This window comes from Rhinopithecus roxellana, chromosome 20 (genome assembly GCF_007565055.1).
Source record: "Rhinopithecus roxellana isolate Shanxi Qingling chromosome 20, ASM756505v1, whole genome shotgun sequence".
In the NCBI taxonomy this organism is placed as follows: domain Eukaryota; kingdom Metazoa; phylum Chordata; class Mammalia; order Primates; family Cercopithecidae; genus Rhinopithecus; species Rhinopithecus roxellana.
The window spans coordinates 47,094,373-47,120,777 of NC_044568.1; the positions used below are offsets into that span (position 1 = coordinate 47,094,373).

General features: G+C 43.1%; 1 protein-coding gene across 1 annotated transcript in view; it reads right to left on the reverse strand.

Annotated features, from left to right (window-relative positions):
• DNAH3 (dynein axonemal heavy chain 3) overlaps positions 1-26,405 on the reverse strand; it is a 220,079-nt gene that overhangs the window by 44,562 nt on the left and 149,112 nt on the right. Inside the window, exons 42-50 of the mRNA XM_030925062.1 lie at positions 22,974-23,077; positions 20,092-20,386; positions 17,275-17,454; positions 11,289-11,412; positions 11,040-11,196; positions 10,651-10,794; positions 8,405-9,071; positions 6,093-6,258; positions 2,540-2,756 (exon numbers count right to left, since the gene is read on the reverse strand). Coding sequence (XP_030780922.1) covers positions 2,540-2,756; positions 6,093-6,258; positions 8,405-9,071; positions 10,651-10,794; positions 11,040-11,196; positions 11,289-11,412; positions 17,275-17,454; positions 20,092-20,386; positions 22,974-23,077 — 2,054 coding nt within the window. The remainder of the gene's footprint in view (positions 1-2,539; positions 2,757-6,092; positions 6,259-8,404; positions 9,072-10,650; positions 10,795-11,039; positions 11,197-11,288; positions 11,413-17,274; positions 17,455-20,091; positions 20,387-22,973; positions 23,078-26,405) is intronic.

Sequence of the window (26,405 nt, forward strand, 5' to 3'; positions counted from 1 at the left end):
ACATGAGATCTGTCTCTTCCCACTATGTGAGAACACAGCAAGACGGCAGCCGTCTGCAAACCAGGAAAAGAGCCCCCACCAGACACTGGATCTGCTAGTGCCTTGATCTTGAACTTCCCAGTCTCCAGAACTACGAGAAATAAGTAAATGTTTGTTGTTGAAGCCACCCAGTTTAGGATGTTTTGCTATGGCAGCCCAAGCTGACTAAGACAAACAGTCTGATGCTCTATAAAACATTCCTGCCAAGTAGTTTTCTGGTTTCTGAACTCCTCTAATAATGGGGAGCTCACCACCTCTCATGGGGCTTGTGCCATTTTTCAGACAATTAAACCTATTAGGCTGGGCTCAGTGGCTCACGCCTGTAATCCCAGCACTTTGGGAGGCCAAGGTGGGCAGATCACTTGAGGTCAGGAGTTTGTGACCAGCCTGACCAACATGGTGAAACCCTGTCTCTACTAAAAATACAAAAATTAGCCAGGCGTGGTGGCACGTGCCTGTAATCCCGGCTACGCGGGAGGCTGAGGCAGGAGAATTACTGGAATGTGGGAGGTGGAGGTTGCAGTGAGCTGAGATTGCACCACTGCACTCCATCCTGGGTGATCGAATGAGACTCTGTCCAAAAAAAAAAAAAAATTGACATTAGATTTTCTTGGTGCACAGCTAGAATTTACCCCCCTGAAGTTTTCACTCACTGGTCCTGATTCTGCCTTTTAAGGCAGCTCAAACAGGGTTGGGTTTCACGTATTTGGAGAGAGTTTTCTTGACCTTGTACCCAATGCCCCCAGTGAGTCAGAAGCACAGCAGGCTGACCTGGTTAGGAACACAGGTTTTGGAGTCATGCAGATCTAAGTTTCAGTTCTGGCCTGACCACTCGCCAGGCTGTGTGATCATGGGCGAGTCACCTGACCTCTCTGTGTCCTGGTTTCTTTGTGTATCACATGGAGATGATAACAATACTTTCTTCACACACAGCACTAGGGATGCGGTAGGACCTAAGAAATGTTAAGTGGTACAATCATTTTATTTTCTGGTCTAGACTGTCTTGGGTCCTTTTGCTGCTCCTCAGACATGACCGACCTCACGCTTGTCTGGACAGACTTCAGTTTCAACATCTCTAAACACCAACGACTTACATCCCCAGGAACAGAGCAACAGATGCCATTTCCAATGTTCTCTCCCATCCCTGTGTTGCAGCGTTTGTGGGTTTGCTGTACACAGAGCCAACTCTGTAAATCAATCAACAGTCTCAGGTCTGTATTGGGGTTGAAAATCCATCTCCTAGTACAGCTTTCATTTTAGACAATTTTTCAAGTGGCTCTAGGAACAAATTAATTAATAACTCATGTGCCAGGCATTTTGCTAAGGGCTGCACTGTGTCAGCTTACTTCATCTTCATAACAGCCCTATGCTGTGAAAACTGCTACCACTTTTTTTTTTCTTCTTCTTTTTTAAAGAGACAACGTGACTGGCATGGCCTCTGTGGCTCATGCCTGTAATCCCAGCACTTTGGGAGGCCGAGATGGGCAGATTACCTGAGGTCAGAGTTTGAGACTAGCCTGGCCAACATTGCAAAACCTCGCTTCTACTAAAAATACACAAATTAGCTGGGCATGGTAGCACGCACCTGTAGTACCAGCTATTTGGGATGCTGAGACAGAAGGATCACTTGAACCCAGGAGGTGGAGGTTGCAGAGAGCTGAGATTGCGTCACTGCATTCCAGCCTCAGTGACAGAGCGAGACTTTGTCTTAAAAGAAATAATAAAATAAAGAGACAAGGTCTCACTCTGTTACCCCGGCTGGAGTGCAGTGGTATGATCATAGCTCACTGTAGCCTTGAACTCTTGGGCTCAAGTGATCCTCCCACCTCAGCCTCCCAAGTAGCTGGGACTACAGGCACATGCCACTACACTTGGCTAATTTTATTTTATTTTATTTTTTGTAGAGATGGGGTCTTGCTATGTTTCTCAGGCTGGTCTCAAGCAATCTCCTGACCTCAAGTGATTCTCCCACTTTGACCTCCCAAATGCTGGGAGGCGTGAGCCACTGCACTGGGCCTTCACCTTTTTATAGAAAAGGAATCTGAGGCTCGAGGAAGTGAAATAACATGCTCCTGGCTCTACAGCTGGTATGCTATAGAGATAAATTTGGGCCCAGATCTGACTCCACAAAGATATCTTGAACCATTCACTGCCTTATCCTGCCCATGTCCTCACAAGGTGAGACAAGGGAAGCACTCACCTTGAGTACAAAACTTAAGGGGGCATTAAAAAGAAAGTACTCAAGATAAATAATACATTATTGCAATAGGTTAAGAAACGAAAATTAATGCAAAAACCCATGATGAACAAAATATCAAAATCTTAAAGACAGGGTCCCACAGGGCAGGGATTGCAGTGATGTAGCTAAGGTAAGCTCTGCAAATGCAGGGTCACATTCTGCTTGATTTGGTGTCTCTTAATTCTGCACCTGAACACGTGCCTCAGCACATCCACCTCGTCCCCGGCCTCTTCATCTCTGTTCTATTTTGGCAGTGCTCACCTGTGAAGCTGCAAAGTCGAGTTTCTGCAAGCCTGTCAGGTAGCGGTTCCTCATCATAGCCACCTCTTGCCTCTTGCTATTCAGGAGCGTCTTGAAGGTTAGAATCAATTCGAGGTAGGAGGTGGGGGTAACATAGTTGTGTCTTCGAAGTTTGTTGTAATAATCAAGTGACAGCTTCTTGACGCTCTCTTGGAAATATTTGCACATGGAGACGACCCTGCCGAGGACACCAAGGCGGTTAGGCAGGACCCAATGTCCTCCAGGGAGATCCAGCACAGCTTTGGTTATAGACATGAGGGTGTGAGAAGACACATACACTGACTATGATCCACTAGAATGGAAACTCTCTGAAGACACATAAACAGAGCTGAGGCAGAGAAGGGTGGGGCAGGTGCACAGGTGCATACTCTCACACAAATGATTTTATATTTATTTATTTTTTGAGACAGTGTCTCTGACACCCAGGCTGGAGTGCAGTGGCGTGATCTCAGCTCTCTGCAACCTCTGCCTCCCAGGCTCAAGTGATTTTCCTGCTTCAGCCTCCCGAGTAGCTGGGATTACAGGTGTGCGCCACCACACCTAACTAATTTTTCTATTTTTAGTAGAGACGGGGTTTCACCATGTTGGTCAGGCTAGTCTGAAACTCCTGACCTCAGGTGATCCACCCGCCTTGGCCTCCCAAAGTACTGGGATTACAGGCATGAGCCACCATGCCTGACTTCAAATGATCTTTGATCAAGTCATTTCTAATTTTTTTTTTTTTTTTTTTTTGAGACAGAGTTTCACCCTTTTGCCCAGGTTGGAGTGCAGTAGCATGATCTCAGTTCACTGCAACCTCTGCCTCCCAGGTTCAAGAGATTCTCCTGCCTCAGCCTCCCAAGTAGCTGGGATTACAGGTCCATACCACCATGCCCGGCTAATTTTAGTATTTTTAGTAGGGACAGGGTTTCACCATGTTGGCCAGGCTGGTCTCGAACTCCTCACTTCAGATGATCCACCTGCCTTGGCCTCCCAAAGTGCTGTGATTACAGGTGTGAGCCACCATGCCCTGATCAAGTCATTTCTATCACTGATCCCTTTGATGAATCATCAGGGCTTAAGCAGGAGTTCCTAAACTTTGGTAGTTTGGAGAAATACCCTGACTTTGTAGAGAGAAAAAAAAAAAAAAAAAAAAAAATATATATATATATATATATATATGTAGAGAGAGAGAGAGAAAGAGAGAGAGAGACAAGATTGCACTCTGTCATCCAGGCTGGAGTGCAGTGGCACAATCATGGCTCACTGCAGCCTTAACGTCCCTGGCTCAAGCGATCCTCCCACCTCAGCCTCCCGAGTAGCTGAAGTCTTAGGCGCACACCACTACACCCAGCTAATATCTTCTGCATTTTTAGTAGACACAGTGAGGGGAGGGGGTGGGGGTTGCTATGTTGCTCAGGTTGGTCTCGAACTCCTGACCTCAAGTCATCTGCCCGCCTTGGCCTCCCAAAGTGCTGGGATTACAGGTGCGAACCACCATGCTGAGTCAATTTTTTAAAATGCATAAAATAAAACACAGAATTACCATGGAAACCAATTATATTGAAATAGACTTTTTGAAATGTTTTAAAATATTTTAGAATTTGTAATATAGTAATATATGTGCTGCTTTACTGAGGCATTAAATCAGGGATTAGTAAACTTTTTCTGGAAAGGGTCAGATAGTAAATATTTTAGCCTTTGTGGACCACATGATATCTGTCACAGCTACTCAACTCTGCCATTATAGTGCAAACACAGCCACAGATGGTGTGTAAACCAATGGACATGGCAGGGTTCCAATAAAGCTTTATTTACAAAAGCAGGGTGAATTGAACTAGGCCCATGAACCATAGTTTGTCAGCTTCTGCATTAAATAACAAGAATGGGCAGCAGGTCTAAAAAGCACCATCAATTTGAAGAAAATTATACACTGAGTTAACTGTAATGAAGGAATGAGTTCTGCAAAGAACTATGATTCCTACTGGTAACAAAGTCAGGCCCTGCTCATCCCACTGGAGTTTACTGCCTACATTCATCACTGGAGGAAATGCAAAATACTAGTTGGATGTCACTGGAAATGAAGATGTAATGTTTCCCATTCATATTCATCGACCCACTGAGTTCTACCCACAAGCACGTGGACCCAGGTTAAGGGTCTTCCGGTCTAGATAATAAAGTTCAAAATACCCCAAATGGAATTGAAGGCCACTGAAACTCTTACCCCTGCCTACTTTCTCATTTTTCATTCATTCATTTAAACAGTGATTGAGGGTGGGTGCGGTGGCTCATGCCTGTAATCCCAGCACTTTGGGAGGCCGAGGCGGGCAGATCACTTAAGGTCAGTTGAGACCAGCCTGGCCAACATGGTGAAACCCAGTGTCCACTAAAAATCCAAAAATTAGCTGGGTGTGGAGGCTCACACCTGTAACCTCAGCTACTCGGGAGGCTGAGTCGCTTTAACTCGGGAGGCTGAGTCGCTTTAACAAGAATCGCTTTAACCCAGGAGGCAGAGGTTGCAGTGAGCCGAGATCTCACCACTGCACTCCAGCCTGGGCAACAGAGCGAGACTCCATCTCAAAATAAACAGATAAATAAATAAATAAATAAATAAATAAAACAGTGATTGAACCTACTATGTGCCAAGCACCTTCTAGAAACTAAGGATACAGAGGTAGACAAGGTTGACTGATCTCTAGCCTTCATGGAACATCCAGAATGATAGATATTCTCATCTCTTCTCTTACTCTAGGCAAATAAAATGCTTTATATATATATACATATATATATATACACATACACACATATAAAGTGTATAAAGCACATATATATAATATGTATGATAAAGCACACATATATATATGCTTTATACATAAAAGAGTAAGTTTTCACCCTTATAGGAACTAATTTTTGATGGGCACAGTAGCTCATGCCTATATTCCCAGCACTTTGGGAGGCCAAGGCAGGCGGATCACCTGAGGTCAGGAGTTCAAGACCACCCTGGCCAACATGGCAAAACCCCGTATCTAGTAAAAATATAAAAATTAGCTGGGTGTGGTGGCAGGTGCCCTGTAATCCCAGCTGCTTGGGGGAGGCTGAGGCATGAGAATCACTTGAATCCGGGAGGCGGAGGTTGCAGTGAGCTGAGATTGTGCCACTGCAGTCTAGCCTGGGGGATAGAGCAAGACTCTATCTCAAAAACAAACAAACAAACCATCTTTTTTTGTGGTCTCAGCAGCAATGTTCTTCCTGTTGAGAATGCATACTCTAGGACTACTGAAATAGCTATATCATTATTTCCAGGTTCTCATAGCTAGGACAACAGTGCATATCTCCAGGACAATTCTGAACAATGAAATTTTCTTCTTTTTCAGAGAAGATGTTTTATTAAATATCTAACTGTGATTCAATTTAAAAGCATAAGACATTTTCTATACACAAATTGAGAAATCTTCAAAACAACAACAAAAATAGAGCCAGCATCTGGCCTTCCAATTTGGAATATCTGGAGTCCTAAAATGCAGTCAACACTTACTCTATCCGAATGTTGTCATCAAGCTCCACATCCTCTAGAAATTTGTTAGCCACCAACTCTAGGGCATCCGTGGGCCAGGACTGGAACCAATCAATCGTACAGCAATTGATCAGCGAAGGGAACATCCGCAGGCGGTTCCTGAAGGCATCCCCAATTGGACTCATGGCTAATGAAAAGGAGATTTTGTTAATTACCTCCCTCCGAGGCAGGTGGACCCAAGGAGGCAGGCTGGTATTCCCAAGGATTCTGGTGGGGTAAGTGGGGGCATGCATCCTCTTGGTGCTCCAGGGATGTGACTGTGAATGCTCATAATAACTGCCTGGGAAGTGCGGGCTAATTAGTGGGATATTTTCACTTAACTTTGTGAGGAGCTATCAGCCCATTACAATAGGCTTTTTAAAAAAAAAATTATTCTTATTTTTTATTAAGACAGATTCTTGCTCTGTCACCTAGACTGCAGTGCAGTGGCGTGATCTCGGCTCACTGCAACCTCCGCCTCCCGGGTTCAAGCTATTCTCCTGCCTCAGCCTCCTGAGTAGCTGGGACTATAGGCACCCACTATCACTTCCAGCTAATTTTTGTATTTTTAGTAGAGATGGGGTTTCACCATGTTGGCCAGGCTGGTCTCAAACTCCTGACCTCAAGTTATCTGCCTGCCTCAGCCTCCCAAAGTGCTGGGATTACAGGCGTGAGCCACCATGCCTGAGTCTATTACCTTCTAACTGGTCTCCTATACACCCTATTGTTCCTTCTGCATCCTTTGGGTCGCATAGCCAGAGTGGCCAGAGTCCTTTGACCCACTTGCTGTATTTGTGCTGACATATGGGAGCCATACACTGTTACTTATAGAAGTTGCTGTGAGGTCATCTGCTTGTTTCTGATCCCATCTCCAGCCAATCACAAATTTTGGGTTCCACACTTACAATTCCATTCATTGTTTATTTAGACGACGTGTGGCGGAAGGGAGCATGATGTTTAGGTGAAGGGAAAGGTCAGTGTGGGTAAAGAACAGAGGCCTGGCACAGTGGCTCATGCCTGTAATCCTAACACTTTGGGAGGCTGAGGCAGGAGGATCATTTGAGCCCAGGAGTTTGAGACCAGCCTGGGCAACAAAGTGAACCCCATACCCCCGTCTCTACAAAAATGGAAAAAATTAGCTGGGCTTGGTGGTGTGTGCCTGTAGTCCCAGGTACTCAGGAGGCTGAGGTGAGAGGATCATTTGAGCCCAGGAAGTTGAGGCTGCAGTGAGCTAGAACCACATCACTGCACTCCAGCCTGGGTGACAGAGCAAGACCCTATCTCAAAAAAAAAAAAAAAAAAAAAAAAGAACAAAGAGAAAGGGGGATGGTTTGAAATGATGAAGGCGGAGAGGTTACAGAGGACAGTCTGGCAGGTGGCCTTATGGCCTTATGAGACTGCAGGACTGCGGGTTAGTAATTTTGGTCCTTATCCCAATGTGTGTGTGTGTGGTGTATGTGTGTGTATGCATGCATGAACACAATGATATTTGCAGCATATGAAAAAAATCAGCCTGGTTTCATGGAACAGACAAGAATGGAGCTAGAATGATTAGAAAGTTGCAGAGGTGAGCCTGGGTAAGAGGATGGCAGCCTAGCTAATGTGAAGGTGGTGGAGATAGAGATAAGAAAGTGGATATGAGAGACAACTGGAGGTAAAATAGACAGGACTTGGTAAAGAAAGGGAAGTACTAAACACCATTGCTAGGTTTCTAGATAGATTGCGAATGTCATTCACAGAGAAAACCCCAGGTGTCATTCTGTGCAAGGGTAATTCTCAGAGGAGAATTCAGGGGAATTGAAGAGAGAGGGACAGGTTTGAAATTGTTCAGGGTCCGGCATGGTGGCTTATGCCTGTAATCCCAGCACTTCGGGAGGCCGAGGCGGGCAGATCACTTGAGGCCAGGAGCTTGAGACCAGCCTGGCCAACATGGTGAAACCCTCTTTCTACAAAAAATACAAAAATTAGCAGGTGTGGCACGCGCCTGTAACAGCAGCTACTCCGGAGGCTTAGGCACCGGAATTGCTTAAAACTGGGAGGCAGAGGTTACAGCGAGCTGAGATCTCACTACTGCACTCCAGCCTGGTGACAGAGCAAGACTGTCTCTAAAAAAAAAAAAATGCTGTTTGGAAGAGTGGAAAAAGTTGCCAGAGGAACTCCAGGCCCTGACCCTGAGCTGGTGCATTGGCTGGATCAAACCTGGGACCACTGTAAGGGACTGCGTTGCTCAGGGCACTCGAAAGACGCCAAAACACCCAGAGGAACAAGGGCAAATGGAGTTTTCTTCTTCTTACCAAGGACAATGTGAAGGTTCTTTCTCACCCTCTCAATAAAGAAGTTATACATAGAAAGAGGAGTGGCTTCAACCTTCTCTCCTTGGGTCCTGGCTGCCGTCTGCATCTTCTCCACGATGTCAGCCTTCTCATCAGCAGGGAAGATGTTAGGCACATCGCCTGTGTTCAGAAGCATGTTGATGTCCTCCACAAATGACTCGTCCTTGATCTGATTGTCGGCGAAGAGGAACACGGTGCTTTTGGTGGCCACGCCAACCTGCAGCATGATCTTCTTAAGGTCTTCTCGCCAGTCATTGCCTGTGTAGTTCTTGGTGATCTCGATCTGGTATAGCTCGTATGTGTTCATGAATGTGGACAGTTTGGTGGCACTCTGCCGCCCGCTGCCCCCTATGCCCACCAGGAGCAGGTGGCCTTTGTCCTGCTTCAGGACACGGCAGATCCTGGAGATGTGCTCAATGGCAAACCTGAACATAACCAGGGACATGGGGGCCTTGCTGATGTTGTTGAATTCTTCCAGATAGTGCTCCATGACCACAGTCAGCTGTTTCAGGTCAGTGATCTCATCGTAGATTTTTTTATCACTTTCTGGCTTGAAATAATCTCCAAAGAAGAGGCTTCGGATGTTATCATCGACAATCTTTCCAGTGGGTGACAAATGGATAAGCACCTGTGAGAAAAGTAAATCTCAGCTGGGCATTCAGCAAATGGCCCAGCCTGGCTGGTAGGGAGAGAATGGAGGGAGGGCATGGGAGATGTGCTTATTTCCTCTGCGCACATCCTTCAAGGCCATGGATCATCAGTCTTTTGTTTTGTTTTGTTTTTGTTTTGAGACAGAGTCTCACACTGTCGTCCAGGCTGGAATGCAATGGCGCGATCTCGGCTCACTGCAACCTCTGCCTCCTGGGTTCAAGTGATTCTCCTGCCTCAGCCTCCCAAGCAGCTGGGATTACAGGCACCCACCATCATGCCTGGCTAATTTTTGTATTTTTGTAGAGATAGGGTTTCATCATGTTGGCCAGGCTGGTCTTTAACTCCTGAGCTCAGGTGATCTGCCCACCTCGTCCTCCCAAAGTGCTAGGATTACAGGCATGAGACAGCATGCCCAGCCCAGTCTTTTTGTGTTTTAAAGATAATGTGTGGATTTCATGCTTGTAAAGACTATAATGAAAGAACATTGCCGGGCATGGTGGCTCATGCCTGATCACTTTGGGGGACCGAGGCAGAAGGATCATTTGAGCTCAGGACTTCAAGACCAGCCTGGGCAACATAGTGAGACCTAGTCTCTACAATAAAGTAAGAAAAAATTAGCTGGGCATCATGGTGCACACCTGTAATCTCTGCTACTCAGGAGGCTGAGGTGGAGGACTGCTTGAAACCAGGAGTTTGAGGCTGCAGTGAGCTATGATCATACCATTGCACTCCAGCCTGGGTGACAGAATGAGGTCCTATCTCTAAAAATAAATAATTATTTGTTAAAAGAAAGGACATTAGAGTATAAACACTTGAATCAGTCTATTTACCAAGTGATTAAAACATTGGTGGTCAGTTTGTATGGTCCCCAGAAAAGACAGTTGAAGGATGGCATCATTTCTTATGTGTTTGATCCTCCACCAGCCAGAGGTATAGACACTACCCCTGTTCCCCACTCTGTGCCTGGAGTAGGAATGTTTTAGATGCCTCTTCTTCCTATGTTAGAACCCAGTGACGCTTTTGCACTTGGCCTCTGAACATAAGATGAAACACTTGAAATTTTTCTATGGAGAAATCACAGCTTCTGAGCAGTGGAAGAATAACCCGATGATGCACATATAGATGTTTAAAACAACTTTTCTTATATGAAAATGGAAAAGAGAAAATATTCGCACCTGGAAGACCATAACAATCTTTCACTTGGGCTTTATAGGACCTCAGTCAAATCATGACAATGTATAATATAGTTCATTTCTCAACTCACCAATTAATTGATCCTAAAAATGCGTTTAAGGTCATTATAAACAAATAATGTTATTGTAAATGGTAAGCCATTTTGATTGGATTCAAACTTATATGTTACAACAGAAGGGAAGCAAAGTTGGACCAAGTGAAATATTACCAAATCAAAAGAGCAGTTGGCTCAATACTGTTTCCTGAGATTCAGAGTGCAGAGCTGGGAGTCTCCAACAGGAAGGGAACCTGAAATCTGACAGTAACATAGTTAAACACTTGGAACCATTTCTGAGGCCAAATGATCACAGAATCTCATTTACCTTCTCTATGGACTGCTTGAAGCAATTGGAGGTGGTTTCCTTCACCATGTTGAAGAAGACCTGTCTGTCCTCCTTGTCAATCAGACGGTCATAGAAGACCCGATAAACCTCATGGATCCAAAGTCGGATACATTTTTCTACATCCTAAAAATCCAGAGTTAATTATTCAAATGAGTGGAAGATGGTCCCTGAGGTCGTAGTTCTCAAGTAGTAGCTAAGTCCTGGGGTTGATGTGAGGATTGAACTAGATAATGTTTGTAAAATGCTTAGCACAACGCCTAGCGTAGATGAAGTGCTTAATAAAAGTTAGCTATTACTGCTATTACTACATGTTCCATGTAGCCAAGGACATGCTGAATGATTTTGGTAGTAAAATGATAGTGACTGACCTGCAGGTGTGTGTGAGGGCACAGCAGGACCCCTTGAATCACTCGTGAGAAGTCCCGCAGGTTAAAGACATAATGTGACTTAGAGGGAGTTGGCAAGAAGTTCTCCACTGCCTCTCTATAAATTGTCTTAGTAGCTTGGACCAGCATCTTTCCACACCTTGGGAGGAAAGGGACGGCACAGTATTCAAGGAAGGGCCGGAAACTGAGAACCCCCAGACCAATATCCGGGAAGACCTGGGAACCTCTTACCTTAAAAACATCACATCAAACCCTTTCCCGAAGTGCCAGTCAACAATCGAACTGAAAATCTTGGTTAAAATGTCATCCTCAAAGGCATTGATGGAAACGATATTCATATGGCGAGTGAACCGTCCTGGGGGACACAACGCACAAGTGAATCATCCTGGAAAACACATATTCTCACACTGTCTGTGACCCTAGGATGCAGGAGAGTTGGCTTAGCCTTCTGGCTTCATGTTCTAGAGCTGTGCTGTGCAATATGGCAGCTTCTAGTCACCTGCAGCAATTTAAACTTAAATTAATTAATATTAAATAACATTAAAAATGCTCTTCCTTAGTCTCGCCACACTTCAAGTGCTCAAGAGCCACATGTGGCTAGTGGCTACTGTATTGCTCAGTACAGATATAGAGCATTGCCATACTGCAGAAGTTCTACTGACTGTGCTAGTTTAGCATTCAAGATTATTATATTATATTATATTATATTATATTATATTATATATTCATTTATATATAATTTTTATATATAAAGGATATATATATCCTTTTAGGATATATATATTATTTTTAGGGATGGAGTTTCGCTTTGTTGCCCTGGCTGGAGTGCAGTGGTGCCATCTCAGCTCACTGAAACCTCTGCCTCCCAGGCTCAAGTGATTCTCCAGCCTCAGCCTCCGGAGTAGCTGGGACTACAGGCGTGCGCCACCATGCCCATCTAATTTTTGTATTTTTAGTAGAGACGGGGTTTCATCATGTTGGCCAGGCTGGTCTCAAACTCCTGACCTCAGGTGATCTGCCCGCCTCAGCCTCCCAAAATGCTGGGATTGCAGGCATGAGACACTGCACCCGGCCTCAAGATTGTTTTTATAAGATAAAGGCAATACATGATCATTGTAAAAGAGTCACGATTCAGGAATACTTTTGTTGAAAGTGAAAATCTCCTTCTTTCACTTACTTTATATATGCCAAATCTGGTATCCTTATATCATCTATCTATCTAATCTATCTATCATCTTTCTATGTATCTATATATCTATGTATCTATCTGTCTAATCTATCACTGTTAGATATCTATATTTACCTACTTATTTATATTGATATATGCCAGCTTTATTGATAGTCCAATAATAACTCACATATTGTACAATTCACCCATTTAAAGTACAATTATTCAATGATTTTTAATATATTCAGGGTCGTGCAACCCTTATCACAATTTTAGAACATTTTAATCGCGCTAAAAAGAAAACTTGTACCCATTAGCAGTCACTCCCTATTTTCCCATGGTTCTCAGCAACTAATAGTCTACTTTCTGTCTCTATAGGTTTGCCTGTATATCTTTAAAATATTTTTTTCTGTTACAAGTAAAAGATAGATACAGAAAACCACACAAAACAAATGTATAGTTTAGCAAGTCATTATACTCTTAGCATCTACTGTCAAGATTAAGAAATAGAATTTTGCCAGCCGGGCGCAGTGGCTCACTCCTGCAATCCCAGCACTTTGGGAGGCCGAGGCGGGTAGATCACGAGGTCAAGAGACTGAGACCAGCCTGGCCAACATAGCGAAACCCCGTCTCTACTAAAAATACAAAAATTAGCCGGGCGTGGTGGCACATGCCCGTAGTCCCAACTACTCAGGAGGTTGAGGCAGGAGAATTGCTTGAACCCAGGAGGCAGAAGTTGCAGTGAGCCAAGATTGTGCCACTGCACTCCAGCCTGAGCTACAGAGCAAGACTCCGTCTCAAAACAAACAGACAAACAAAACAAAAACGAAATAGAATTTTGCCAGCCCTCCACAAAAGCCTCTCAACAGAGCCCATCCCAATCAAACTCTCTCCTTTTCTTCCTCCAAAAGTTATCACTCTTCTGACTTTTATAGTAATTGCTGTCTTGCATTTCTTCATGGTTTTTACCATCCAAGCATTTCAAGCATTTATTTGTAGACACCAGGGTTTAATTGTTTAATTCTGCCAGTTAACCATATGCTGCTTTTTTTTTTTTTTCCCCTGAGATGGAGTCTCACTCCTATTGCACAGTCTAGAGTGTAGTGGTGCAATCTCGGCTCACTGCAACCTCCATCTCCCTGGTTCAAGCAATTCTCCTTCCTCAACCCCAAGTAGCTGAGATTACAGGCATGCACCACCACGCCCAGCTAATTTTTGTATTTTTAGTAGAGATGGGGTTTTGCCATATTGGCCAGGCTGGTCTCAAACTCCTGACCTTAGGTGATTCACCCACCTCGGCCTCCCAAAGTGCTAGGATTACAGACGTGAGCCTCGGCGCCCAGCCTCATATGTATTTTTTAAGGTCTCTTTTTAATTTATAGATTTTTCCCTCCATTCCTTTCTTATGTGTCTTATCTGTTGAAGATCTGGGCTATTTGACTTAGAGTTTTCATAGTCAGGATTTGGTTGATTACACACTTATGATGCAGTTCATCACGTTCCTCTGTCCTCTGTATTTCCTACAAATTCGTAGCTGGATCCAGAGAATTGTTGGGTTTCAGATTTCATCCCTTTGGCCAGACCATAGGTGGTGGTGTGTTCTTTCATCAGAAAGTACTTGATAATGTTTCTCCTTTTGTAACGTTGGTAGCTACTGATGCTCAATGGCTAGATCTATTAATTCACTGGGGTTTGCAAAATGGTAATATTCTGAGTCACTTCTTTTTCATCTATTAGTTGCAATATTTCCATGAGATACTTACCCTCACCAACCACTGTTTGGTTATACAGTGGTACATTTCACACAAGAAAGTCAGGGTGTCAGGGTCAACGCCTGATTCCTTCCCATTTACTTATCAGTTTCCAAGATAATGAGTTGGTTCCTTGTCATTTTCTGTAGGTGACCAGCTATTATTATTGCTATAGACTCATGGATTAAAATACATTTAGATAAATTTCAATCCATTGAAATCACTACCATTGTTGAAGCTTACATTTTCTCATCTTTGGTCAGTGAAAACCTCTTTATGTTGACAACCAAGTCCTTTTGATGTGAGTCTGGTAATCTTTGATAGCTTTCTCATTATCTGGTATATCAAGAATTTACAGGCTTATTTCACATATTTCTTACCCCAGCAGACATGCAATCAGCCGTTTCTTTAAGATGCCTTGGTTTCTTTCAGCAGGAAATTGTATTTCAAGACTACCATCTGAGTAGTAGACATGCCCATTGTTAATAAAGCGGTCATTATTTCTTTAGATCTTTTCAGTGGACATTAAACATCAAGTTCTAATTTAGGACTATCAAACTTTTGCCTAACTTCTTTTTTTCAGTTTTGTTGTTGTTGTTGATTCATTTGTTAAGACAGAGTCTCACTTTGTCACCCAGGCTGGAGTGTAGTGGCATGAGAGCTCACTGCAACCTTTGTCCCCCAGGTTCAAGCAATTCTCACATTTCAGCCTCCCAAGTAGCTGGGACTACAGCCATGCACCACCATGCCTGGCTAATTTTTGTATTTTTAGTAGAGACAGGGTTTCACCATGTTGGCCAGGCTGATCTCAAACTCCTGGCCTCAAGCGATCCACTCTCCTCAGCCTCCCAAAGTGCTGGGTTTATAGGTGTGAGCCACTGCCCCCGGCCCTAAATTCTTATGTATTACATCTTGACCTCCTTTTTTCCACCCTGAGACTCTTGGTTCTCAAAAAACCAAGGGATAAGATAAACAGAAAATTCTACGTTTTCAATTGTTCTATATCTACATCATCAAATAATACAGTCTTTACATAACATCATCTCTCCATTTAGTCTTAGTTCAACAAATAACCATATACTTAATGCTTACTACTAGTCATATCAATCTCTCCATAGTCATTTTGATTACCTGAAATCCATTTTCTGGAAGATTCCTGAGAAACGGCTTTAAAAAAAATAGTCTCTGAGTTTGTGCATGTTGATAACAATTTTCCTTTAATACTTGAAGATTAATTTTTCTGGCTATAAAATCCTCGACTCTCATTTTATTTCCTTAAGTATCTTAAATGTGTTATTCCATTTTCTTCTGGTATTAAGCATTGCTATTGAAAACACTCAAAGTTGATCTAACTTTATTTCCCTTATAAGTTATGTGCTATTTTTGTCTAGATGCCCAAAAGATTTTTTTCCTTTTTTAAATTTTTGAGACAGGGTCTTGCTCTGTTGCCCTGGTTGCAGTGGTGAAATGATAGCTCACTGCAGCCTTGACCTCCCTGCCTCAAGCGATCCTCCCACCTCAGCCTGCTGAGTAGCTGGGACTACAGGCACATACCACCACACCTGGCTAATTTATTTTTCTTGAAAGCCCACTATTTTATGCTGTTTATTAGTGTATGACTTGGTAGTGATCATCTTGAGTCAATATTCTTAGGGATTCAATGTGCTCTTCCAGTATGTAATTCTCAAAATGTTTTTTCTTGCGTATTTTGTTGGATTATATATTTTGTATTATTTCTTCTGTTTCTTTATTTTGATTTTCTTCTTCAGACACTTCAGACACTTCATGTTGGATTTTCTTTGTAACTTCAATATTTGTCATTTTCTCTCAAATCCTTTTAATCCTTTTCCTCGTTTCTTTTTTTAAAAATGGCCTGGCGCAGTGGCTCATGCCTGTAATCCCAATACTTTGGGTGGCCGAGGTGGGTGGATCACCTGAGGTCCAGAGTTCGAGACCAGCCTGGCCAACAGGATGAAATCTCGTCTCTACTAAAAATACAAAAAATTAGTTGGGCATGGTGGCGGGTGCCTGTAATCCTGGCTACTTAGGGAACTGAGGTAGGAGAATCACTCGAACCCGGAGGCAAATGTTGCAGTGAGCCGAGATCATGCCATTGCACTCCAGTCTGGGGAACAAGAGAGAGACTCTATCTCAAAAAATAAATTAATTAATTAAATAAAAAAATAAAAAGTTTTTATTGTGATAAAATATATATAACATAAAATTGGCCATTTTAACCATTTGTAAGTGTACAGTTCAGAGGCATCAAGCACATTCACGTTGTTGTGCAACCATCCCCACCATTCATCTACAGAAGTTTCATATTCCCAAATGAAAATTCATTCATTCATTCATTCATTCATTCACTCCTCAATCTCCCCTCCCTCCAGACCTTGACAACCACTATTCTGCTTCTTGTCTCTATCAATTTGACTACTTTGAGTACCTCATATAAGTGGAATCACACAATATTTGTCTTTTTGTGAATGGTTTATTTCACTTAATGATATGGTTTATTTCACTTAAAGACAATAGTGTCTTTAAGTTTCATCCATGTTGTAACATGTCTTTATTTTTTATTTTAAAAATCTCAGCCTCCCGAGTAGCTGGGACTACAAGCGCAAGCCACCAAGCCCAGCTAATTTTTTATTTTTAGTAAAGATGGGCTTTTGCCATGTTGGCCAGGGTGGTCTCGAACTCCTGGCCTCAAGTGATCTACCCGCTTCAGCCTCCCAAAGTGCTGAGATTACAGGCACGAGCCACTGCACCCACTCGGTATGAAGGTTCTTAAACAATAATGTATATCAGAATAGAAGTACAGATCTACAGGACTAGGTGGATCAAGTTGCACGTGAAGCAATGTATCCATTGATTCATTTATTTGCTATTTTTTATTGTTATTAATTTTGCTTAGGGCACTTTGGGTTAGGTGTTCTGTCTCTGGCAACCTAAAGAATTACAACGAATACAATGGATGACTATCGTGCACCCCTAGTTGAGGCTTTTGGATCAAGCCTCCCTCCCAGAACACATGCTGGCCACACTGAACTCTACTTTTCATATGAGACTCTGTTTCTCTAGGACCTAGCCAAACACTCCTCACATCTTCTTGTCATCGTCCCCTCCTATTTCACACCATTTCCAACATGAAGCCTGTAGCCTAAACACACTTCTGCTCCATGCTCCTGCCATGTGGTTTGGCAGGACAGACTGTGGCACACCGACCCTCCTTTCATAAAGGTGGCCCAGCTCCGCTGGGGATGGAGGGAAAGAGGAATGAGCTCTTTCCTTCACATACCAGTAATGTCATTCCTTCCTCCCCCGGGGGGCCCCATGGCTGTCACGAGCAGCATGTCCACGATGTCCAGCCTGGTTGTGTCTTTCTTGTCAAACCAGTAACCGTGGTCAATCCACTGCCTCAGGAGCTCAATGGGGGGCTGGGCCCCATACACCTCTTTGGCTGGCATGTTGAGGTCATCTAGGGAAAGAAGCCACAAACACAGCCATCGCAAGTTCATGGCATCCTCTGCTCTCATAGGAGGTAAGAGATGGCAATTCCCCTGTACAGGAATCTGTTCCCAGGTTTCCATTCCCCATTCCAGTGAGGGCTTAGTCGATGGATGCCCTGACCAGATTGGGAGGGGTTTTCCTGAGTTCTGGCCTCTCCTGCCTCTGTGTCCACTGTGACTATAAGGATGCATAGACTGACATTAACAAACTGGCTTGGCCGGGCATGGTGGCTCATGCCTATAATCCCAGCACTGTGGGAGGCCGAGGCAGGCAGATCGCTTGAGCTCAGGAGTTTGAGACCAGCCTGGGCAACATGGCGAAACCCTGTCTCTACAAAAAAAAAAAAAAAATTAGCCAGGCGTAGTGGCTCATGCCTGTGGTCCCATACTCAGGAAGCTAAGGTGGGAGGATTGTTTGAGCCTTGGAGGCAGAGGTTGTAGTGAGCCAAGATTGTGCCACTGCACTCCAGCCTGGGCAACAGAGTGAGATCCTGCCTCAAAAAGAAAAAAGAAAAGAAAAACAAAAAGAAAACAGCAGGTATTTAATTTTTTTCCCATTTTTCTTAAGCAAAATAGGTTGTCTACTAAGTGCTGGACATTTTGTTAACTGCTCCCCATATGATGGCAACAGTCAGGCTCCCACAAGCTCATAGCCAATAGAGTATTTAATTTGACCAACAGGTAATAGTTGAACTTCAAGGGGAACAACAGATGATGAGACCCTAGGCTTTGAGCTGGGTTTGTTTGTTTATTTTGTTTTCGTTTTTGAGACAGAGTCTTGCTGTGTCACCCAGGCTGGAGTGCAGTGGTGTGATCTTGGCTCACTGCAAACTCCGTCTCCCGGGTTCAAGTGATTCTCCTGCCTCAGCCTCCCAAGTAGCTGGGATTACAGGCACATGCCACTATGCCCAGCTAATTTTTGTATTTTTAGTAGAGATGGGGTTTCACCATGCTGGCCAGGCTGGTCTCAAAGTCCTGACCTCAAGTGATCCACCTGCCTTGGCCTCCCAAAATGCTGGGATTACAGGCATGAGCTACCGTGCCCAGCCTGAGCGGGGGTTTTTGATGAGAAAACCAAAATGGCAAGAATATATTAAGACTTCCCCAAGGGCAGGGACTGCATTTTCCCCAAAACCATATTACTCAGTCCTGGCACACCAGAGGTACTCAATAAAATAGGGGCTCTTTAAGTTTTTCTTCAACAAATATTGTTTGAATACCCAGTTTGTGCAGGGTAACATTTTAGGAGCTTTATATATATTATCTCATTTAATCCAATACTAACTTTATAAGGAAGATAGTATAACTCTATGTTAAAGGTCAGGGACGTTAAGTCACAATATACCTAGGGTTAAAAAGTAAGCTTTGAAGTTGGGCATGGTGGTTCATGCCTGTAATCCAAACACTTTGGGAGGCCAAGCGGGGAGGATCACTTGAGGCCAGGAGTTCAACCAGCCTAGGTAACAAAGCGAGACCCCCGTCTCCACAAAGAATAGAAAAATTAGCCAAGATTGATGGCATGTGCCTGTAGTCCTAGCTACTTAGGAGGCTGAGGTAGTAGGATCACTCGGGCCCAGGAGTTGGAGGCTGCAGTGAGCTGGGATTGCGCCACTGCACTGCAGCCTGGATGACAGAGTGAGACCTTCTCTCTCTCAAAAAAGTAAGATTTGAAACCAGATCTGTTTGGCTGCAATGCTTACCCTGTTTTTGAATATACCATAAAAACAGGGAGGGAGAGCGAGATGGAGAAAAGGAGAAAAAGAAAAGGAATGTAAAATAAAATAGGACCCCTGCCTCTAAGGAGCTGTTAGTTGGCAAGGATATGAACTCAGGCAATATTTCCTCTGAATACGCGAGTTTTAAAGGCAGATCATGAAATAATCCAGAAGTGTGGGGCATTACTATTGCTAAATGAGAACTCTGTGTGTCAACAGTAAGATAGTGGAAAATATAATGTATTTGGCACTACAAAGCCTGGGTTTGGGTCACAGCTCTAGAATGTTCTAGATATTTGATCCCAAACAGGAAATTTAACCTTCTGGAGCCTCAATGCACTGACTCGTAAAATGACAATGATGGTTAATAAGCCCACAGGGCTGTGGCTGTGGGGCTCAAGTGACCTAAATGAGGAAATGCTTTGTAAAACAGTTAAAGTCCTGGGAAAATTCACTGTGCTTATTTCACAAATGTTTATTTAGCAAGTATTAGATTCCTCCATTTAGTGATAGCACATTTATCTGACATAAAATGGAACAAGGGGTTTATCACAAGGTGTGTGTTGCTTTTGGAAATGCCAGCGGGCAAACAGCACAGTCCCCTTCCGAAATTACTACTCACTATGAGGAAGAAAGGAAGGAAAGGAAGAAAGGAAGGTAAGAAAGAAGGAAGGAAGGAAGGAGGGAAGGAGGGAAGAAGGAAAGGAGGGAGGGAAGGAGGAAGAAGAAAAGGAAGAGGAGGGAATGAATACTAAACTACATTAACCAGAAATATTTGATCTCCCAGGGAGAGTAAAGGCATTTACAGTGGCACTACAAGCGGCAGCTGTAGTTTGTTGCAGCTTATGGTGGAAGAATCTGGTTGTGTCCAGACGCAGCTCAATGCCTTACCCACAAACACCACTGCTTTCTTCCCTATGGGAGGCCCGAAAAGGCCCTTCCGTCGTCGATCCAGCTTGGACATGATGATATCCTGGGTCTGATTGGCTGAGGTTCTGGCAGAGAAATTGAGGCAGTTGGGCAGGTACATATTCTTGGGAAGGTGGAGAAGGAAGTTGTTGGTGATGGCTGACTTGCCAGTGCCTGTGGGGCCCACAAACAGCGTTGGAATCTCATGGTCTAAGTAGGTTTTCAAGAAGAAGGACTGCCGGGCTGTCTCCATTGTGGGGATGATGAGTTCTGAGACCTGTACCACACAGACATGGGAGAGTCTTGGTCCTGGGCCCAGGAAGCTGGGTGTCTTGGCGTTCAAGAGACCTGGGTTTACATTCTGGCTCCATCCCTTACTATCTTTATGACCTTAGGTGAGCCTTTAACCTCTCCACAGGCCTCAGTTTCTTCATCTGTAAAATGGGGATAATAATGGCACCTAATTCACAGAGGTGGCTTGAAGATTAAACAAGATCATGCATGTAAAGTTAGGCATTACCGTCTGTGTGTTGTAGATGAGAAGACTGAGGTCGAGAGCCTTTCTGCAACTTGCCCAAGTAACACAGCAAGTAAGTGAAAATGCAGGGAGTTGAATCCCAGCTTGTATGATTCCAAAGTCTACAGTCTTCACTACTGAATGGTCATATTATAAACAGTTGTGGTAAGGATCGGTCCATAGCTGCTGTGCTCCTAGAGCATTGCTCTGAACCAACTTGTCTCCCTTGTCCCAGGCGAGGTCGACTTTCCCTATGCCATCATCACTGCCTGGCTCAGAGGGTGTAAGTGTGATCCTGAATCCCCATGATCTGTGCTTGTTTCTGATCTGTTTTTTACAACACTTACATCCTTGGTTATAAGACCCACCCCTACTAATCCCATGCCTTTTCCAATACGGGGATTGTATTAATACATACTCTTCCTGGTATTCAGGTCCCAGTTGGACTCTTAAGGCCTGGTCTCAGGCTCCTGGAATCCCTATTTGGACAGGACGCCTGACCTTGGTTTGGATTCTCTGAGCTTGAACCCTTTCATTAGCCATTTGGCTACATTTGGTCCCTTTGTGGGTGAAGGGGAAGAGGCAGGAAAATTATATCATACACTGAAGTCTCCTTCTATGTCTAGGCTGAAAGGGACTAGAACTTGGGGCCACTGTGTGGTACAACTACAGAGAGTACCATTCACACTATGGATCATGTCAATGGCGCCTCCTAAAGCAAAACTGGACCATGATGTAAATGGCATCACCTAGGTCTGTGCAACATGGTGGCCCCATATATACTGGTAGACAAAGGCTCAGCTTCTTTCTGTAAGTAATTTGATCAAAGGAAAAGAAACAGATGAGACAAGGGAATTAAAGTTGAGAAGAAGAGAGGTAACAGGTGCTTAACTATGGGTGTTTTGCCTGTATTACCCCCTACAGTCTTCCCAGTAACCTTCTAAGGCAGGTATGTAATAACACAGATGAAATAATGGAAGCTCAAAGAAACTGGCTAACTTATCCAAAGCCATATAGCCAGCAAGTGATGCTGAACGCAGACCTAGATTCAAGATGCCCATTTTGCTACCAAGACTGGGAATTTAAAGCAAGTTGGGTTTCATAGATGTTTATTTTCAGTAACTAGGACAATTGTTTGACAAGGGAAAAATCTCCAGAACTGAAGATATTTTCTTCATTGGACTCTTTTACTTGAATTAATTCAGCAAGATTGCAAATCCCTGGAGCTCAAGTGACTAAGCTCTTTTTGGAGAATTAAAGTTTAGGACCTCAGTGCTGGGGGTTGCTTTACAACACTCAGCCCCCAAGGTGTGTCCTGAAGTCAGCACACATTCACCCTGCTTGACACATCCTTACACACACAGCTGTGGTCCTGCTTGGTGTCTGATTTGGCTGTGAATATCTGTACTTTGTCCACCACCTACCACTCCACCCAGGGCCTGAACAATCTCCAGTCACTTCAGAAAGATAAATTATGCCCACTAGATTCTACTAACAGGGACATAAAAGCTCTCTGAAAAAATATTCCACAAGGATTGAAAAGAGCAGGAGTTGCAGGTGAATCATTTTCTAATCAGAAAACTTATTAATCAGAACCTACTTTTCAGAGAATTCTGATCAAGAAAATCTCTCTCTGAGGATTCGAAGAATCCTTTTTTGCTGAGGTCACTGAGACGCACACTGATGACTCTCTGGTATTATTATTACTATTATTATTATTATTTGAGACAGAGTTTCGCTCTTGTCCCCCAGGCTGAAGTGCAATGGCACGATCTCGGCTCACTGAAACCTCTGCCTCTGGAGTTCAAGCGATTCTCCTGCCTCAGCCTCCCAAGTAGCCGGGATTATAGGCTTGTGCCACCATGCCCAGCTAATTGTATTTTTAGTAGAGATGGGGTTTCATCATGTTGGCCAGGCTGGTCTTGTACTCCTGACTTCAGGTGATCCTCCCGCCCCGGCCTCCCAAAGTGCTGGAATTACAGGTGTGAGCCACCACGCCCAGCCAGTACCTGGTATTATTGATAATGACAATAATCAGAATAGCAACAAACACTGATGTAGCCCGTAGTGTGTGCCATGTGTTCATGTATAACACCTCCAACCTCTGCAACCATAAATGTTCCCCCCACCGCCATTTTTTGGGTGAGTAAATTGAAGCCGAGAAAGGATGCTGTGTCTCTCTGATTCTAAAGCCCGTATTTTTGAAGGTCCAGTGCAGCTCATGTTTAAATATTTTTCTAAAGAAAGCTCTTAAAACCCCTTGCAAAGACTGTTAATTCTTCTACCTGAGAGAATATTTGGATAATTCTGGAAACCAAAGTTCCATGGCCAATGCTTCTCTTTATACCTTTGCACCAGCTGGAATTTTTTCCTCCTCTTTGGTGATATACTGTGTCCACATTTCCCAATGTCCACCAGCTTGTTTGATGAAATAAAAATCATAGATGCTTCCTGGACCCAAAGAAACAAAACAGATCATTAGCACATGAAGGCTTTACTTTTCTCCCATATTTGAGGATTTTAAGTCCCTCAGTTATCAGCATCTGAAAATGTGTAAACTACCAGTACTGGCATAGTTGTGGTGAAACTTACACATTGCTGGAAAGTGTATAAGCTGAAACAACACTTCTTAAAGGGTAGTGACTTTGTTATTTGTGTAAAAATGATAGGTGCTAATTATGCAAATTATTAAATTAGTTTTCATAATGTAAAGAGCAAGTATTAAAACAGAACAAGGCCAGGCACAGTGGCTCACGCCTGTAATCCCAGCACTTTGGGAGGCTGAGGTGGGTGAATCACCTGAAGTCAGGGGTTCAAGACCAGCCTGGCCAACATGGTGAAACCCCATCTCTACTAAAAATGCAAAAAAATTTGCTGGGCAGGGTGGCATGTGCCTGTAGTCTCAGCTACTTGGGAGGCTAAGGCAGGAGGATCATTCAAACCCAGGAGGCAGAGGTTGCAGTGAGCTGAGATTGTGTCACTGCACTCCAGCCTGGGCTATAGAGCAAGACTCTGTCTCAAAAATAAATAAATAAATAAATAAATATATATATATATATATATATAAAATTTAAAAACAGAACAGAAAAAGGAGACAATAAATTAGTCAAAATCCCATATCCAGAGATAATTTTTGATGGCAATCCTTCTAGCCCTCTTTCTAGACACACAAACAAACTGAAGATGGAAGGACAGATAGATGAAAGAAAGGATTTTATAAGAAGGGGACTCATTGGACATATACTATTTAAAAATAACTATGTTAAAGTTAGTTTTACTTAAATCTAGCAAAAGAAAAGGAGACTGAAGTGTAACTGAAGGACCTGCTGACTTTCAGATACAGTTTTTTTCACTACAAGAGACACTGGGTCCTAAAAGGTATTTCACAATTTTACGTCATAAAGGGATTAAAGTCATTATGCTTTAAAAATCACTTAATGTCATTTTGTTATTGTTTTTTAACTTTTTATTGCAAAAAAAATAAAAAAGAAAGGAGAATAGTATAATAAACCACCATGTATGTATTATCCAGCCTCAACATGATCATTTTGCCACTCTTGTCTCATCCGTTTCACTACCTCCAACCAGCACCATACTCATTTTCCTTTATTCTCTCTTCCTTCCTTCTTTCTTTCTTTTTTCTCCTTTTTTTTTTTTTTTTTTTTTTTTTTTTTTTTTTTTTTGAGATGGAGTCTCACTCTGTTGCCAGGCTAGAGTGCAGTGATATGATCTCGGCTCACTGCAACCTCCACCTCCCGAGTTCAAGCAATTCTCCTGCCTCAACTTCCCCAGTAGCTGGGATTACAGGTACTCGCCATCACGCCCTGCTAATTTTTGTATTATTAGCAGACACAGGGTTTTGACATGTTGGCCAGGCTGGTCTCAAACTCCTGACCTCAGGTGCTCCACCCGACTTGGCCTCCCAAAGTGCTAGGATTACAGGTGTGAGCCACTGTACCCAGCCCTTCCTGTCTCTTTCTTTCCTTCTCTCTCTCCCTCCATCCTTCCTTTCTCCTCTTCCCTCATCTCTCTCCCCTCCCCTTCCCTTCCCTTCTTCCTTCTTCGGAGTGTTTTAAGGCAAATCCTGATATCACACCATTTCAATTGTGAATACACACGATTCAAGTTTAGACCAATTTCATTGATTCCTTTGTGAACTGTGAGGTGATTAACTCTTTCTTCCACCTCCCTTTCTCTGGTTCCTTTTGTTGTCATTGACACCATAACTTTCACTTTGTCAGGGTTCATACTCATTTATATTTTATTCTGCAACCATAATTTCCCCATTCCTTAGTCTTATGTTTGTATTTCCATAGATTCACTGCTCAAACTTTTAAGTAGATTCAATGCTCAGGACTTTTAACACAGACTACTTAAGAGTTCTTTGTTTTAATTCATCTCTTAGTTGACTAATTTTCTTCCTCTTTCTTTCTCTCTTGCCTTTCTTTCTCTTTCTTTCTTTCTTCCTTCTCTTTCTTTCCTTTTTTTCTTTTTCTTCTTTCTTTTTTCTTTCTCTTTCTCTCTCCCTCCCTCCCTCTCTCCGTCTTTCTCCTTCTGTATTTCCTTCCCTCCTTCCTTCCTTCCTTCTTTCCTTTCCTTCCTTCCTTCCTTCCTTTCCCTCCCTCCCTCCCTCCCTCCCTCCCTCCCTTCCTTCCTTCCTTTTTTCCTTCCTTTCTTCTTTCCTCTCTTTTTCTTTCATTCTTTTTCTCTTTTTTTCTTTCTTTTTTGAAACAGGGTCTCACTTGTTGCCCAGGTCAAAGTGGTGCAGTGGTGCAATCACAGTTCACTACAGCCTCAACCTCCCGGGCTCAAGCAATCTTCTCACAGCCTCCTGAGTAGGTGGGACCACAGGCACACGCCACCACATCCAGCAAATTATTTTATTTTTTGTAGAGATAGGGTCTTGCTATGTTGCCCAGGCTGGTCTCAAACTCCTGAGCTCAAGCAATCTGCCTGCCTTGGCCCCCTAAAGTGCTGGTATTACGGGCATAAGCCACCATGCCCAGCCTAATTTTTTTTTTTTTTCCGAGAAGGTACTTATAGGTGCTCAACTCTCTCAGCTTGCATGTGTTTGAGAATGACCAACTGCTTTTGTATTTTTAACAGTGACTTAGCTGACAGTAATATGTCATATTTTCTTGCCTTCAAAGGCGTGCAGATATTGCTCTATTCTGTTTTTGTTTTGTGTGTGTGTGTGTGTGTGTGTGTGTGTGTGTGTGTTTTAAATTGCTGTGCAGAAACTGAGGCCCATCAGATATTTACCCTGGAAGTCCAATAACTTAATTATGTTATATTTTCTGGTCAATTATTATGTATCAGGTTTTCTTGGAGCATAGCATACTCTTACAATTGGTAGAAACAACTGTTCATTTTAGGAGGAGTTTCTGCATCTGTATCTTTGTATATATTATTTATACTATTGATTGGAGTTCTTGAGGAACTAGCATTATTTGGTCTCCATATCAATTGTATTGTCTCTAATTGCGTCAATGTTTTCTCTTCTGTTGTAAGTGTAATTATCTCAAACCTTATTTCTAAGCCATATATTTGATGTCTAGCCTTGTATACTTTAGTTCTTGCTGGTTCTAATTCACTTATTAGATCATTAATGGCATTATTTTATTCCCAATCTGTTTCTCTGACTCTTCAGTTCCTCTATATCTCTAATTTAGTCGTTGTATCACTTCATCTACAAACTTTCTACAGCTTTATTGAAATTTACATATCATATAATCCAACTAGTTCAAGTGTACAATTCAATTACACTTTTAGCATACCA